General features: G+C 49.6%; 1 protein-coding gene across 2 annotated transcripts in view; it reads right to left on the reverse strand.

The window, feature by feature from the left end:
* Positions 1–7451: 7451 nt before the first annotated feature.
* Positions 7452–16907, reverse strand: part of PCNT (pericentrin) — a 63188-nt gene continuing 53732 nt past the window's right edge. For both annotated transcript variants that reach the window (XM_069983088.1, XM_069983087.1), the window contains 3 exons: positions 9919–10069; positions 9710–9837; positions 7452–7778 (listed from right to left, as the gene is read on the reverse strand). In XM_069983088.1, coding sequence (XP_069839189.1) covers positions 7732–7778; positions 9710–9837; positions 9919–10069 — 326 coding nt within the window. In that variant the 3' untranslated portion in view covers positions 7452–7731. The remainder of the gene's footprint in view (positions 7779–9709; positions 9838–9918; positions 10070–16907) is intronic.

A 16907-nucleotide genomic window follows, 5' to 3' on the forward strand; every position in this document is an offset into this window, starting at 1 on the left:
GGGGAGTTTTGCATTTACGCCGTTCGCCCTATGGTAAAACTGACTTGTTATGCATGTTCCTCAAGTCGTTACGATTACAACGATATATAACATGTAAAACTTATATTGTATCTGATGGCCTGTAAAAAATTCAAACCATTGTTAACAAATATATGTCACTTAAAATCGCTCCATTCCCAGGCTTATAGCGCTTTTATCCTTTGGTCTATGGGGCTGTGTGAGGTGTCAGTTTTTGCGCCATGATGCGTTTTTTCTACCGGTACCTTGATTGCGCATATACAACTTTTTGATCGCTTTTTATTAAATCTTTTCTGGATTTGATGCGACCAAAAATGCGCAATTTTGCACTTTAAGAGAAACAGATTGCTGAACTCAGGGAGAACAGCCAAATGACAACACTGCCGGCTGCTAATGAAAGCGCTCAATGCAGTGAAGTCCTAGGTGCATTGCCCCCTGGGAAACATGAGTATGCAAAAGAGGAGTCCGTGGAGCCTCATTGAAGAGTCTCAAAACACAGGACTAGCCAGATATCCCTCCGGGAAGGACCTAGCCAAGTGGCAGCTCCTGTTAGGAAACCACCAAATCCACCATATTAAGTGGCCCTATAAGTCAGTGTAATGACAAGGGGATAAACCAAGGCTAGGTAACCATCCACAGACAGCTGTTTCGGGGTGTTGCCCCTCATCAGTGTGGAGCAGGATTCTGGCTAGGTGGGAGCAATGCCTAGTAGAGCCATAAGAGAAACAGATTGCTGAAATCAGGGAGAACAGCCAAATGACAACACTGCCGGCTGCTAATGAAAGCGCTCAATGCAGTGAAGTCCTAGGTGCATTGCCCCCTGGGAAACATGAGTATGCAAAAGAGGAGTCCGTGGAGCCTCATTGAAGAGTCTCAAAACACACGACTAGCCAGATATCCCTCCGGGAAGGACCTAGCCAAGTGGCAGCTCCTGTTAGGAAACCACCAAATCCACCATATTAAGTGGCCCTATAAGTCAGTGTAATGACAAGGGATAAACCAAGGCTAGGTAACCATCCACAGACAGCTGTTTCGGGGTGTTGCCCCTCATCAGTGTGGAGCAGGATTCTGGCTAGGTGGGAGCAATGCCTAGTAGAGCCATAAGAGAAACAGATTGCTGAACTCAGGGAGAACAGCCAAATGACAACACTGCCGGCTGCTAATGAAAGCGCTCAATGCAGTGAAGTCCTAGGTGCATTGCCAATTTTGCACTTTGGGATTTTTTTGCGCTTACGCCGTTTACCGTGCGAGATCAGGAATGTGATTAATTAATAGTTCGGGCGATTACGTGTGCGGTGATACTAAATATTAAATTTTTTTTCCCATTCTGTTTGCTGCAGCTATGGTGAGCGCAATACCTTATCCAGACTTGTGCTGCTTGGGGGCGACCTTCTCCGCCGGCGGTGCTGGCCGGGTTCTGGTGTGGTGTTTTTGGGTCTGGTCCTGTGGCATGGGGGTCGCAGGGCCGTCCCATGGCCCCCGTTCCCTGGCTGTGCACGCCTGCGGGGTTGGTGGCCACTGACTGGCACGGTGTGGACTTAGTGTAGGGACCCATGTGTATCAGATACCGGCACGAGGTACATGGGGCAGTATGGCTTGATCAATTCATACACAAAATTCTGATGTGTTTTTTATTTAGCCAAGCGGCACTAGTATCAGCCATAGGTGTGAGGTGCAGCACTCTGTTTCTTCCCTGAACCGCATTTTGTTTCTCTCTTTTCTCCGTGTATTGCACTCCTCCTGGTGAGACCCACATGACCGCAATTAGCAGGAGACACCTGAGTGCACATGGTTTTAATCCCTCCTGTTTTTTTCCCATTCTGTTTGCTGCAGCTATGGTGAGCGCAATACCTTATCCAGACTTGTGCTGCTTGGGGGCGACCTTCTCCGCCGGCGGTGCTGGCCGGGTTCTGGTGTGGTGTTTTTGGGTCTGGTCCTGTGGCATGGGGGTCGCAGGGCCGTCCCATGGCCCCCGTTCCCTGGCTGTGCACGCCTGCGGGGTTGGTGGCCACTGACTGGCACGGTGTGGACTTAGTGTAGGGACCCATGTGTATCAGATACCGGCACGAGGTACATGGGGCAGTATGGCTTGATCAATTCATACACAAAATTCTGATGTGTTTTTTATTTAGCCAAGCGGCACTAGTATCAGCCATAGGTGTGAGGTGCAGCACTCTGTTTCTTCCCTGAACCGTGATACTAAATATGTTTATTAATTTATTTATTTATTAATTTATATTTATAAAATGGGAAAAGGGGGGTGATTTGGACTTTTATTAGGGGAGGGGATTTTTTATTAATAAAAACACTTTACTTTTCTTTTTTACATACACTAGAAGCCCCCCTGGGGGGCTTGTATATACATAGCACTGATCTCTCATAGAGATCAATGCTGTGTATATACACAGCAAAGATCCATTAGATCGGTCATAAATTGCTATGGCCTGCTGCAGGCCACAGCAATCTATTGTCGAGTCGGGATCAGTGTCATTCCGACGCTGAGGCCCGACACGGGCAGAAGAACGGATCTCCTCCCCGCGATCGCATCGCGGGGGGGAGATCCGTCCCACTAGACACCAGGGCTGCACGAAGGAAAGCACTTCAATGCAGCTGTCAGGTTTGACAGCTGCATTGAAGGGCTTAATTAGCCGGCGCGGCAACGGGACCCGTGCCGGCTAATAGAGGCACTGCCCGGCTGCAGATTGCAGCCGGGATCGGTGCCGTTCAGAGCGGGGTCCCTGCGGCACCATGACGTATCAGATACGTCATGGGTCGCTAAGGGGTTAAAGGGACGGGACCCAAGTTGCTCTTAAACGGACGGGACACTCCAAAAGGTATGGGACCCATGTCGCTCTTAGAGACCCATGTCGCTAGAGCGGCCCGGGTCCCTTTTAAGAGCGACCTGGGTCCTTTTTAAGAGCGAAATATGTCCCTTCAAGAGCGACCAAGGTCCCTTTAAGAGCGAAATTGGTCCCTTTAAGAGCAACCTGGGTCCCTTCTAGAGCAAAATATGTTCCTTTAAGAGCGAAATGTCCCTTTAAGAGCGACCTGGGTCCCTTTAAGAGCGAAATATGTCGCTTTAAGAGCAAAATGGGTCCTTTTAAGAGCGACCTGGGTCCCTTTAAAAACAAAATGGGTCCCTTTAAGAGCAAAATGGGTCCCTTTAAGAGCGACCTGGGTCCCTTTAAGAGCGACCTGGGTCCCTTTAAGAGCAAAATATGTCCCTATAAGAGCAAAATATGTCCCTTTAAGAGTGAAATATGTCCCTTTAAGAGCGACCTGGGTCCCTTTAAGCGCAAAATGGGTCCCTTTAAGAGCGACCTGGGTCCCTTTAAGAGCAAAATATGTCCCTTTAAGAGCGAAATATGTCCCTTTAAGAGCGAAATATGTCCCTTTAAGAGCAAAATATGTCCCTTTAAGAGCAAAATATGTCCCTTTAAGAGCAAAATATGTCCCTTTAAGAGCAAAATATGTCCCTTTAAGAGCAAAATATGTCCCTTTAAGAGCAAAATATGTCCCTTTAAGAGCAAAATATGTCCCTTTAAGAGCGACCTGGGTCCCTTTAAGAGCGACCTGGGTCCCTTTAAGAGCGACCTGGGTCCCTTTAAGAGCGACCTGGGTCCCTTTAAGAGCGACCTGGGTCCCTTTAAGAGCGACCTGGGTCCCTTTAAGAGCGACCTGGGTCCCTTTAAGAGCGAAATATGTCCCTTTAAGAGCAAAATGGGTCCTTTTAAGAGAGAACTGGGTCCCTTTAAGAGTGAAATGGGTCCCTTTAAGAGCGACCTGGGTCCCTTTAAAAGCCATTTGGGTCCCTTTAAGTGCAACGGGGGCCCTTTAAGAGCGACCTGGGGCCCTTTTAGAGTGAAATTGGTCCCTTTAAGAGTGATCAGGGTCGTCTAGGGGTTAAAGGGACCCAGGACGTAGGGTTACGTCATGGAAGTCTGTCCCCAGACGACCCATGACGTAACCTTACGTCCTGGGTGTTTTTCCCGCTATGAAGCTTCATAGCAGGTGGGGGCCGGCTGCAATCAGCAGCCGGGACCTTACCGGTAATGACACGCTGCAGCGATCGCGCTGCCGCGTGTCATTAACCCCCTGTCACTTACCGATCGGGACCCCCGCAGTGTGACTGCGGGGGTCCCGATCGTTGAAACGGACTGCCGGAGGTCTCTTACCTGCCTCCGTGCGGTCCGATCGGCGATCTGCTACACTGAGCCTGCACAGGCAGGCTCAATGAGCAGATCGCCGATAACACTGATCAATGCTATGCCTATGGCATAGCATTCATCAGTGTAGAAATCACACAAGTGTATGTACAAGTCCCCCAAAGGGACTTCAAAAGTGTAAAAAAAAAAAAAAAAGTTCAAAACACTATTACACTACCCCAAAGCCCCTCCCCCAATAAAAGTCTAAATCACCCCCCTTTCCCATTATATAAATAAAACATATAAAAATGAATAAATAGATAAACATATAATATACCGCAGCGTGCGTAATTGTCCGATCTATTAAAATATAACAAGCGTCATTGCGACCGGTAAACGGCGTACACGAAAAGAGGGGAAAAAGTGCGCAGATTACCGATTTTATGTTACATTATATATTTTAAAAAGATCAATAAAAAGTGATCAAAACGTCCGATCTTCACAAATATGGTATTAATAAAAACTAGAGATCATGGCGGAAAAAATGACACCCCATACAGCCCCGTAGGTGAAAAAATAAAACCGTTATAAGCGTCACAATAGGCCCATTTTATTAATATTTAATTGCCAAAAAAAAGGATTTCATAAAAAAATACATATATAACATTAGAGAATCTGTGTAACCTGCATATGGTTGTGTTCGGACTGACCTATAGAAAAATAGTGTCATGTCGCTGTTACCATATAGTGCATTACGTAGACACAGGAACCCCCCAAACGTTACCATATTGCATTCTTTTTTACGATTTCACCTATTTATATCTTCATAAATAATATATTTGGGATTCCATCATACGTGTTATGGTAAAATGAATGACGCCATTACAAAGTACAACTATTCCTGTAAAAAACAAGCACTTACATGGCCTGTAGATAGAAAACTGAGAGTGCTAGAGCTCTTAGAAGGGGAGGAGGGAAAAACGAAAGCACTAAGATCAAAATTTGCGCGGTCCACTGGGTCATTTTGGGCCTGGTCCTCAAAGGGTTAAGAGCGAAATGGGTTCCATTAAGAGAGACCTGGGTCCCTTTAAGAGCGACCTGGGTCCCTTTAAGAGCGACCTGGGACCCTTTAAGAGTGATCTAGGTACCTTTAAGAGCGACCTGGGTTCCTTTAAGAGTGACATGGGTTCCGTTAAGAGTGACCTGGGTCCCTTCAAGAGCGAAGGGACCCACGTCGCTCTTAAAGGGACGGGAGCCAAGTTGCTCTTAAAGGGATGGGACCCAAGTCGCTCTTAAAGGGACGGCACCCAGGATTAAAGTTAAATGGAAGTCACTGGTAAAGGGGCGCTCTTTTCAAGCACTATGTATTTCCCTGGAAATGCAAATCTAGTATTTTATTGTAATCCGTATTCTTCTTCTTCCAGCCATTTTTCTGCGATTAATACAGCCCGCACCGCTTTGCGTACAGACTGCGTTTCGAAGCCCTCAGCGGTGACAGGTGTGCTATCTATTTTCGGTTTTGATCGGATTTGTCATTTTTAAGAAATTTACATTTAAAGACCCGTAAATTCCCATTGAAAATAATGGCCCATTGGAAATAATGGCCACACTGTAAACGCTAACAGCCGATCACAGCACATATGTAAATAGCTGAAATATAGCAGCCAATAGAAGTTCTAAGGTCCTGTCAGGCAATGTATCACAACATTCATACAGTCACATGTCCACTATTGGCCAATAGAAGACGTAGAAGATGGAAGGTCCTTAACGATTTTGTCTCACTGACATAAGATTGTCATGGTAACAGAGCAATGATCTTTACCATTATAAGTAGCAGAGTTCAGTCAGTAAAATAGCAGAGCTGAGGGGACGGTACCCAAGCTGCGCTTAAAGGGACGGTACCCAAGCTGCTCTTAAAGGGACGGTACCCAAGCCGCTCTTAAAGGGACGGTACCCGAGTTGCTCTTAAAGGGACAGTACATGAGTCACTCTTAAAGGGACGTTACCCAAGCCGCTCTTAAAGGGACGTTACCCAAGCCGCTCTTAAAGGGACGTTACCCAAGCCGCTCTTAAAGGGACGTTACCCAAGCCGCTCTTAAAAGGGACGTTACCCAAGCCGCTCTTAAAAGGGACAGCACCCGAGCCGCTCTTAAAGGGACAGCACCCGAGCCGCTCTTAAAGGGACAGCACCCGAGCCGCTCTTAAAGGGACAGCACCCGAGCCGCTCTTAAAGGGACAGCACCCGAGCCGCTCTTAAAGGGATGGTGCCCAAATCGCTTTTAAAGGGGCGGTACCCAAGCCGCTCTTAAAGGGTCAGTACCTAAGCTGGTCTTCAAAGGGTTGTACCTAAGTCACTTTTAAAGGTAGAGTACTTAAGCTGGTCTTAAAGGGATAGTATATAGGTCATTCAAAGCGTTGTCACCAAAGTCCCTCCTTAAGCAACTGTACCAAAGTTGCTCTTAAAGGGACTATACTAAAGTTGCTCTTAAAAGCGACTGTACCAAAGTCGCTCTTAAAGGGAGAGTATCAAGGGTTAAAGTTTCTCTTAAAGGGAAGTCACTGTTAAAGGGGCGCTCTTTTCAAGCACTATGTATTTCCCTGGAAATGCAAATCTAGTTAAATGTGTTATATTTTATGCCTGGAGTCTTTGGCAATAACCTTCCCTACGGTTGAGTATAAAAGTGAAGATTATTGGAGATGTAATAACCCATGCTGGATATCGGAGGTGCTGCCATCACTGGGAGTCTTGTAGTCACGCTTTCCAGGCCGGTAGAGGACTGAAGTGATTACGTCTCTACATTGAGCAAAACGAGGATTACCATTGGTATTACAATCAGAATAATTTTGGGCTTTCCTAATTTTTATTTTTTTGTGTTGATCAATGAAACTCAAAATAAATGTGGCACGAATTGTGCCAGAATTCTGCTACTTTCCCAGTTAAAAAAAAAATAAATAAAAAATTCTGGGGCATATTGTCTACGTGGAGACATCCAGTTATTGTTATGTGGTGTCTGGATTTGGTTACAACTAGTCGGCCCTCACAATCAGGGACCTCAGAATATCCCTTGCAGAAACATCTAGAGGAAACTGATAATGATAACTGTTTGCCATCAATTATCAGAAAAAAAAAAAAAAAAAAATCAGACTGATGAATCTGGGCCAAAGTGCTCTGTTGCTACAAAGGGTAAGTTTTGTCTTTTGAACTCCAATATATATGGTAATAGAAATTCCCCAAATTGTTGGACTCCGAAAAATAAAATAGAAACAAAATTATTTAAATGAGGATTGTAAATTTATTTTTTTTTTTTACAAAATGACAAGAGTATAAACACATAAAAAGCATTGACCACCCAGTGATCACCCAAATTATGGAGTCTCTGTGAACTGAGACTTAAGTGATTGTGCGCTCCTCCACAAACAAACTTATTACAATACATTAAAAAAGACATACTTTATACAGGTGCTAAAACATCTAGTGTATAAATAGGTTTATTGCATAATAGAAAAATACAAAATCAGTTTTTACATATTAAAAAAAATATAAAAAAAGTAGGAGGGACCGATTTCCTTATTTCCGGGCATATTTACCACCAAGAGTTTGTCCTGGAGAAGAACCTGCAGAGAGGAAGAAAGAACAGAGCTTTTAAACTTTAGGAGATTTTCTACAAATCTGATGAAACTTTATGCTAAAATACAAAGTGGTTAAAGGAGAAGTCCGGCCAAAATTATTTTTTTATATGTTATTACTGATGGAAAGTTATACAATTTTCTAATGTACATTAATTATGGGAAATGCTCCTATACTGCTATTTCCCTTAATTTAGTGTACCAGGAAGTGTTAGAATTCTCTCAGAAGCAGTGACGTCACGACGAAAGGTGTAATTCCTATGGAGTGTCCAGCAGGGGGTGCACTATATATAGAAGTCAATGAGTACCATTGACTTCTATATATAGTGCGCCCCTGCTGGACACTCCATTGGAATTACAATGGATGTGTATGTAATGTAATATACAGTGTTTTTGATTGAATACATTTATGAAATACTTTGGGGAGCAAGTGTCCTTGCTCCCCAAAGTATTCCATAAATGTAAGCAATCAGTACATCACAGTAAGCCCGCCGCTACTGAACGCCCGCCGCTGCCACCACTGCCGCCGCTACCAAACGCCCGCCGCTGTGGACTACTCTCAACTACTACTCTCCCCACCTGCTCATAGCATGTGCAGGTGATGGGAGAGTAGTAGCCGGGTTATATGGCTGAGATCGCCGCCGCGATGCCGCGCAGGGGGAGCCGCTCATCACTGCAGCTATCATCTCCCTCTGCTCCCCCCTCCTGCTGCTTCCTTACTCTATGTGATAGCTGACTTCCTGCCGGGCCGTCGCTCTCCGTTCACACGTGCCGGCGGCCGGGCAGGAAGTCAGCTATCACATAGAGTGAGGAAGCAGTAGGAGGGGGGAGCGGAGGGGGATGATAGCTGCAGTGATGAGCGGCTCCCCCTGCGCGGCATCGCGGTGGCGATCTCAGCCATATAACCCGGCTACTACTCTCCCATCACCTGCACATGCTATGAGCAGGTGGGGAGAGTAGTAGTTGAGAGTAGTCCGTAGCGGCGGGCTTACTGTGATGTACTGATTGCTTACATTTATGGAATACTTTGGGGAGCAAGGACACTTGCTCCCCAAAGTATTTCATAAATGTATTCAATCAAAAACACTGTATATTACATTACATACACATCCATTGTAATTCCAATGGAGTGTCCAGCAGGGGCGCACTATATATAGAAGTCAATGGTACTCATTGACTTCTATATATATAGTGCGCCCCCTGCTGGACACTCCATAGGAATTACACCTTTCGTCGTGACGTCACTGCTTCTGAGAGAATTGTAACACTTCCTGGTACACTAAATTAAGGGAAATAGCAGTATAGGAGCATTTCCCATAATTAATATACATTAGAAAATTGTATAACTTTCCATCAGTAATAACATATAAAAAAATAATTTTCGCCGGACTTCTCCTTTAAGTGCAGTCACTAGAGAGAGCCTAGAAGCCCTATTACATGGAAAGATTATTGGGTGAAAATAGTTATATATTGTTGGAATTTAAGTGATAATCTTTCCGTGTGTATGACAAAAGGCACCTGTGCAGTGTTCACTGCAGAGGAATAGGAAAAATCCTGCCAGTGGCATTCCTAATGATGAAGAGGGTGGGGAGGAGGGATGGAGGAATGGTGCAAAGTTAGGGCACAGATACTCCAGGCCACGGCCGTTTGACACACGGCTGCCAGTTTAAAAGTTGTTTTTTAGGCCAATAACTGCATTTACTGCCGAACGGACCTCAGGACAGATCTTGGATTAAAAGCAGCTACCCGAAGGTACAAGTGTTTTTTTTTTTTTTGTTTTTTTTTTTTTGGGGGGGGGGGGGGGGGTTGGGGGGGTACAGATTGTGGCTACAGAGTCACTTTAATTTAATTTCTACAGGAAAATTTTGCAGTACTACAACAGTCTGATGTGATAAGGCCTACATTTTTATTAGGCTTACCGGTCTGGAGCCCGCCCAGTCGTCTTTGGACCGTCTCCAGATGGTGAATATACTCTGTAATAGAATTCTCAGGATCATGAGAGGAATGGTGAGATCTCTCAGGGGTGAGGACTGGGGAGTGTCCCGCCCTGTAAACAAAAATGCATAAGTTAGTATCACTTATATTCTTAGAAACACAGTTAATGCAAATATATATCCCTCTTACTCACCATTTTGATATCCATGGTGATGACCTCAGAGGTTTCGTACCAGTACTGGTGTTAGGACTACGGTAGGGGCTATACGGCAGGTCTCGGGTTGGAGGGGAGTTCAGTGTTGTACCACCCAGCTGTTGTAAAACATCCAGTCTATTCACTGCCACTAAAAATAGGGGTAAATAAATTGTAACATTAATGGACTATAAATTAAAACATATTAAACAGTTTTGCTGCTGGGAAATTTTTCATCGCACACAAAAATCTGAACTTTAAAAAGGAGAAAGGAGGAAGGAGGGAAGGAAACATCAGCATTAGATTTTTACTGATGATGAGCGAATCAGGTTTGAGTCCATCCGAACCCGAACGTTCGGCATTTGATTAGCTGGGGCTGCTGAACTTGGATAAAGCTCTAAGGTTGTCTGGAAAACATGGATACAGCCAATGACTATATCCATGTTTTCCACATAGCCTTAGGGCTTTATTCAACTTTAGCAGCCACCGCTTATCAAATGCCAAAGGTTCGTATGGACTCTAACATGCTCGAGGTTCGCACATCTCTAATATTTATTTAAGGACCTTTTACATTAGCCGATTTCTTGGCCAGGGGCTGCAACAAACGAGTGTCCCTCAGCAAGATCGGCGCTCATTTGCAGTGCCTTTACATGGTACAAGAAAATCAAGTAGCCAGGCTTGTATCGTTCGTGCAGCCATGGGAACTCACAGCACAGACATACATACATACATACATACATATATCCCTGCTGTCAGTTTCTAGATCGTATCTACCTCTTATGGACACTAGACTAGAGTTAGCCTGGTGTCTGTAGGAGGGATATAGTCTGCCAGGCACAGTCACTTCTTCTGTCTAGTGGCAGCAGCCTATACCCACTGGTGCTCTGTCCCCCAATGAAGCCACAAGAAAGGGATTTCTTGTGCCTGTCATTGGGGGACACAGCACCAGTGGGTATAGGCTACTGCCACTAGGAGGCGACACTAGACAGAAGAAGAAGTGACTCCGCCTGGCAGCCTATACCCCTCCTACAGACACCAGGCTAACTCAGTTTTAGTCTAGTGTCCGTATGAGGTAGACACAGGTGCCATGCACCTCCATTTTTTATTTTAGTTTTATTTCTTTTTCCTTTCTTTTAGGTTATCAGGGGGACCGTCGGCGTGGGCTGCCACATCAGACGCAGTTCCCCCTGAGGGTGCATGGAAAGTTTCTTTTCCCTGCGCCGGTCACCCGTCCCCCAACGCCCGCTCCCTGCGGCAGGATACCGGTCCCCCACAAAGGTGCGAGGCGACCGAGGGGGTGACCCTGCGCGCACCTGAAGACGCCGGACAGGTGAGTATTCCTGTCCTTAGCCTTCCTTGGAATCTGGGGGGGGGGGGGGTCATCCTACCAGGGCACCTAAATATCTCTCCCCCCTGTCTCTCTCCTTTCTGCCTCTCTCCCTCCCTGCCTCTCTCCCTCCCTGCCTTCCCCCTCAGAGGCCCTGAGCAGGATGGTCTGTGCGGGCCTCTTTCTTCAGGGAGAGGGGGTGGAGGGAGTCTCTGGAGCTCCTGCCCGCAGGCAGCAGCTCCATAGGGGCGACCGGGTGGTTTACCGGGCTCTTCTCCATTCCTTTCTGCCGGCGGCCGCGTTTTTCAGCGCTCCGCGCCGCCGTCTCGCTGCCGCCGGCCTGCCCATAAATTTAGCCCCCGGCTTCTGCCGGAGCTAGGCCGCATCGGCGCACGTGAGTGACGTCACGTTCCCGCCGCTGGCTTGCCTCTTATTGGCTACTCCTGTAGCCCCCACCTGCTCCTTCCTGTGCCCCCTCCCTTCCTCCTCTCGTCTCTGCAGCGCAGCAGCTTGTGGCCTCCTGCTGTTCTCTCTGCCTGCCAGTACAGCAGCCTCAGCTCCCTGTGCACAGCAGCAGCAGCTCAGAATCCACAGCATACAGTGCAGTCCCTGCATCCAGTGCAGCTCCAGCATCCAGTGCAGTTCCAGCGTGCTCCAGCATCCAGTGCAGCTCCAGCATCCAGTGCGGCAGCAGCTCCAGGGTCGGGTAGGCTCACCCAGTGGGTGATATTCCCCTCCTCCACTCCCCAGGCTACCAGCCCTAGCTACCATGTCTGGTCCCCGGGACGAGCCCCCTAGGCAGCTCGCTCCTGCGGCTGTGGCGACACACTTTGCGTGTGCTCGCTGCAATAAGAAGTTCCCCTGCGGTCAGCCTGGCCCCCTCTGTCTGCTATGCCTTAACCCTAGTGCCACCTCCCAGGAGACCTCCCCTGCAGGTTCAGATGTAGCCTCCCCTGAGTGGGCTAGGTCCCTGTCCCAGGCGATCGGTGACCTCTCTAAGCTGTCCCAGGTCATGATCCATGCCATTGAGCGGTTGCCTTCCCAAGCGCCTCCAGCGGCGGGACCCTCCAGGGTATCTCCTGACTCGCCTTCCAGAGGACGGTCTCATAAGAGATCTAGACTCTCTGTCTCACGGTCACCTTCTAGGTGTTCCTCAGACCCTTCTCCGGACAGATCCACTGCAGGCGGTTCCGCTTCCCAGCGACCCCTCTCCGCCTCCTCGGGGGACCCCTCTGACTCTGCCTCAGAGTCCGACAGGGAGGATCAGCTGGCCTCTGCAGTGCAAGCCTTGATCCGTGCAGTGCGGGACACCTTACATAGTGAAGAAGAGTCCCCTTCTACTTCCAGGAGTGAAGTCTCTTTCAGTCGCCATAAGCGACAGCCTTTGGTTTTTCCCAACCATAAGGATTTTGAAGATCTTCTAGCCAAGGAGTGGAATCACCCTGACCGGCGGATTCCATCCTCTAAGCGTGCCGAGGCCTTGTTTCCCTTCTCCCCTGACATGGTCACTACATGGACAGTGCCCCCATCTGTGGACCCTCCGGTTTCTCGACTTTCCAAGTCAACTACTCTGCCTCTGGCAGATGGTGCTTCACTCACTGACCCAGTCGACAAGAAAATCGACGCTTTTTCGAAGTCTGTCTTTATTGCGGCTGGTTCGGCCCTACGTCCTACCTTTGCTGCATCCTGGGTCAGCAAGGCTTGTTCCTCTTGGGCCAGGCAGTTAGTCCATGACCTCTCCCTGGACACCCCGCGTGAGGATCTCCTGTCTCTGGCCTCGCAGATTCTGCATGCGTCCAAATACTTGTGCGACGCTTCTCAGGAAGCCGCTCGTTTGTCTGCGCGGGCCCTGGCTAACTCTGTAGCCATCCGACGATCTGTCTGGTTAAAATGCTGGTCAGCTGATGCCGCCTCCAAGAAGGCTCTGACTTCTCTTCCCTTTGCAGGGAACAGACTTTTCGGGGAGCGGCTTGATAAATTAATCTCGGACGCTACAGGGGGGAAGAGTTCCTTGCTCCCTCAAAACCGGTCCCGGCGCCCTCAGCCTCACAGGCGTTCTAGCCGTTTCCGCTCCTTTGAGCCTCCGGCGCGTCGTCGCCCGGCTAAGGATGCGCCTCCAGCTCCTTCTAGGAAGCCCTCTTTCAAACCCCGCCCCTCCTGGCAGCCCCGTTCTCGCCCTTCTAAAGGTCCTGCCCCCAAGTCTTCTTCCTGATGGTCCTTTCCCTGTCGGGTCTCTCCCTCAGGTAGGGGGTCGTCTGCTCTCCTTCAAGGAGATTTGGCTCGCCCATGTGCCCGATGTGTGGGTACGGGAGGTGGTGTCTTCAGGATACAAAATCGAGTTCGCGTCCATGCCGCCTCCTCGCTTTTTTCCATCAAATCTCTCACGCTCTTCGGCGCGGCTTTCCGAGCTTTTTCGGGCGGTTCAGAATCTCCTAGCTCAAGGAGTTGTGGTCCCAGTTCCTCCCTCCGAGCACTTCCAGGGATTCTATTCCAATCTGTTCACAGTCCCCAAAAAGGACGGCTCGGTCCGTCCTATCCTGGATTTGAAACGGCTGAACAGGTTTGTTCGCCTTCGGCGGTTCCGCATGGAATCCTTGCGGTCGGTGGTCGCGTCTCTAGAGCAGGACGAATTTCTTGCTTCTATAGACATCCGCGACGCCTATCTGCATGTTCCCATTGCAGCCAGTCATCAACGTTTCCTACGTTTCGCCGTCGGTTCTGGACATTTCCAGTTCGTTGCCCTGCCCTTCGGGCTCGCCACGGCGCCTCGGGTCTTTACCAAGATCCTTGCACCTTTGATGGCTCTGCTTCGGTCAAAGGGGGTGGCTGTCCTGCCATACCTGGACGACCTTTTGGTAAAGGGCCGCTCCAAGCAGGACACTTTGTCCAGCCTCCAGATCACACTCGATCTCTTGACCAATTTCGGTTGGGTGATCAATTACCAAAAATCTTCCCTACTTCCCTCCCGCTCTATGGAGTTTCTCGGGATGCTATTCAACACCGAGATGGCCCGCGTCCTCCTTCCTCCAAACAAAGTTGCCTCCCTGCGCTCGGCAGTCTCTCTGCTCCGCTCGGGCGCCCCCTGTTCGATTCGCCTTTGCATGCGAGTCCTGGGCAAGATGGTCTCCTCTTTCGAGGCGATCCCCTTTGCTCAGTTTCATTCGCGCCCTCTGCAGCAAGCGATTCTGTCACAGTGGGACAGGTCCCCTCTGTCTCTCCACAAGAAGATCCTCCTGTCCCCTGCTGTTCGCAGGGAGCTTCTTTGGTGGTTGACGTCTCCGGTGGTCCTCCTCGGCCGCTCGTTCCTCCCCCTCAATTGGCTGGTCGTCTCTACGGATGCCAGCCTGTCCGGGTGGGGGGCTGTCTTCGGGAGCCACACAGCTCAGGGCTCTTGGTCGCCGACAGAGGCTCGGCTTCACATCAATATCCTGGAGCTCCGGGCCATCTTTCTCGCCCTGTCTCAGTGGACCGATCGCCTGAGGGGTTATCCGGTCCGTGTTCAGACCGACAACGTCACCGCCGTTGCTTATCTGAACCGTCAAGGCGGCACCAGGAGCCGCTCTGTCATGACCGAGGCCGCTCGCATTCTCCGTTGGGCGGAGCGGGTTGTTCTAGCTCTCTCGGCAGTCCACATTCCCGGGGTGGACAATTGGGCGGCGGACTACCTCAGCCGCGAAAGACTGGATCAGGGCGAATGGGCTCTACATCCCGAGGTGTTTCTTCAAATCTGCCGGCGGTGGGGATCCCCAGATGTGGATCTCTTCGCCTCCAGGCTGAACCACAAACTCCCCATCTATGTGACTCGGGCCCGGGATCCTTGTGCGTTCGCGGTCGACGCCTTGGTGACTCCATGGGAGCAGTTCTCCCTGGTTTACGCCTTTCCTCCTCTGCCCATTCTCCCACGAGTCCTGAAGCACATCAAGGCACTCGGCGTTCCCGCCATTCTTGTCGCTCCAGACTGGCCGCGCCGGTCCTGGTACGCCGACGTAGTGCACCTCCTGGCCGACGCCCCCTGGCGCCTTCCCCTGCGGGCCGACCTCCTTTCACAAGGGCCAATATTCCACCCCAATTTACCTCAGCTGAGTTTGACGGCGTGGCTGTTGAAGCCGCGGTATTGAGGTTTCGTGGGTTCTCGGAACCAGTCATCCAAACCATGCTTAAGGCCCGTAAGCCTCAGTCAGCTCGGGTCTACCATCGCGTGTGGAAGGCCTTCTTTTCTTGGTGCGAACAGAATAATTTTCACCCCTTGGTGTGTTCCACGCCCAAGATTCTTTCCTTTTTACAGTCCGGGCTGGATAAAGGCCTCAGTCATTCCACTTTGCGTTCGCAGATTTCCGCCCTGTCTGTTCTTTTTCAGCGGGCTCTCGCTTTCCGCCCCCAGGTGAAGACCTTTCTTCAGGGGGTGGTCCATTTGGCCCCTCCTTTTCGTCAGCCTTTAGAGCCCTGGGACCTTAATTTAGTCCTCGAGGTTCTACAAGGTCCTCCCTTTGAGCCTCTTCGGGAGGTGTCTCTCTGTTTCCTTTCTTGGAAAGTCGCCTTCCTGGTGGCGATTACCTCCATCCGTAGGGTGTCTGAGCTGGCAGCGCTCTCTTGTCGCTCCCCTTATCTGGTCCTTCACAAGGACAAGGTGGTGCTTCGTCCTCTTCCTTCCTTCCTGCCGAAGGTCGTGTCTGCATTCCACCTTAATGAGGACATCATTCTCCCCTCTTTTTGCCCTGCGCCCTCCCATCCTAGGGAACGGTCCCTGCATTGTTTGGACCTTGTCCGGGCAATACGGATCTACTTGTCAGTCACTGCTTCCTTCCGCCGCTCGGATTCCTTGTTCGTGGTCCCGTCGGGTCCGCGCAAGGGGCTGGCGGCTTCCAAGACCACCATTGGGCGTTGGATCAGGGCAGCCATCGCAGAGGCCTACCGCGTTCGTGACAGGGCTCCTCCTTTTCGGGTCACCGCTCATTCTACTCGAGCTGTGGGGGCCTCTTGGGCGGTTCACCATCAGGCCTCAGTGTCCCAGGTCTGCAAGGCCGCCACCTGGTCTTCAGTTCACACTTTTTCAAAGTTTTATCAGGTCCATATCCTGGCTTCCTCTGACGCCAGTCTGGGCCGCAAGGTTCTGCAGGCCGCCGTGCGTTAGGCAGGCCGCATGGGGATTGTAATCTTCTTTCCCCACCCTCTGGGACTGCTTTTGTACGTCCCACTGGTGCTGTGTCCCCCAATGACAGGCACAAGAAAAGAGGATTTTTTTGTACTCACCGTAAAATCCCTTTCTTGTGGCTTCATTGGGGGACACAGCTCCCACCCTGTTTGAGGTTGTGCTCCCGGGGCTTGTTCTGTTCTTGGGGTTTTCGTTCCCGGGACCAGCCTGGTTTTTGTTACTACTTTCTACTGCTTGTGACTAAACTGAGTTAGCCTGGTGTCTGTAGGAGGGGTATAGGCTGCCAGGCGGAGTCACTTCTTCTTCTGTCTAGTGTCGCCTCCTAGTGGCAGTAGCCTATACCCACTGGTGCTGTGTCCCCCAATGAAGCCACAAGAAAGGGATTTTTTGGTGAGTACAAAAAAATCCTCTTTTTACATTGAGTACAAAAATCCTCCTATCCATGCTGTCAGTTTTCGGATCACACAGCAGTATATCAGCCGAGGGAAATAAAAATCCCCACAACATACT

Source organism: Dendropsophus ebraccatus, chromosome 9, assembly GCF_027789765.1.
Source record: "Dendropsophus ebraccatus isolate aDenEbr1 chromosome 9, aDenEbr1.pat, whole genome shotgun sequence".
NCBI lineage: Eukaryota > Metazoa > Chordata > Amphibia > Anura > Hylidae > Dendropsophus > Dendropsophus ebraccatus.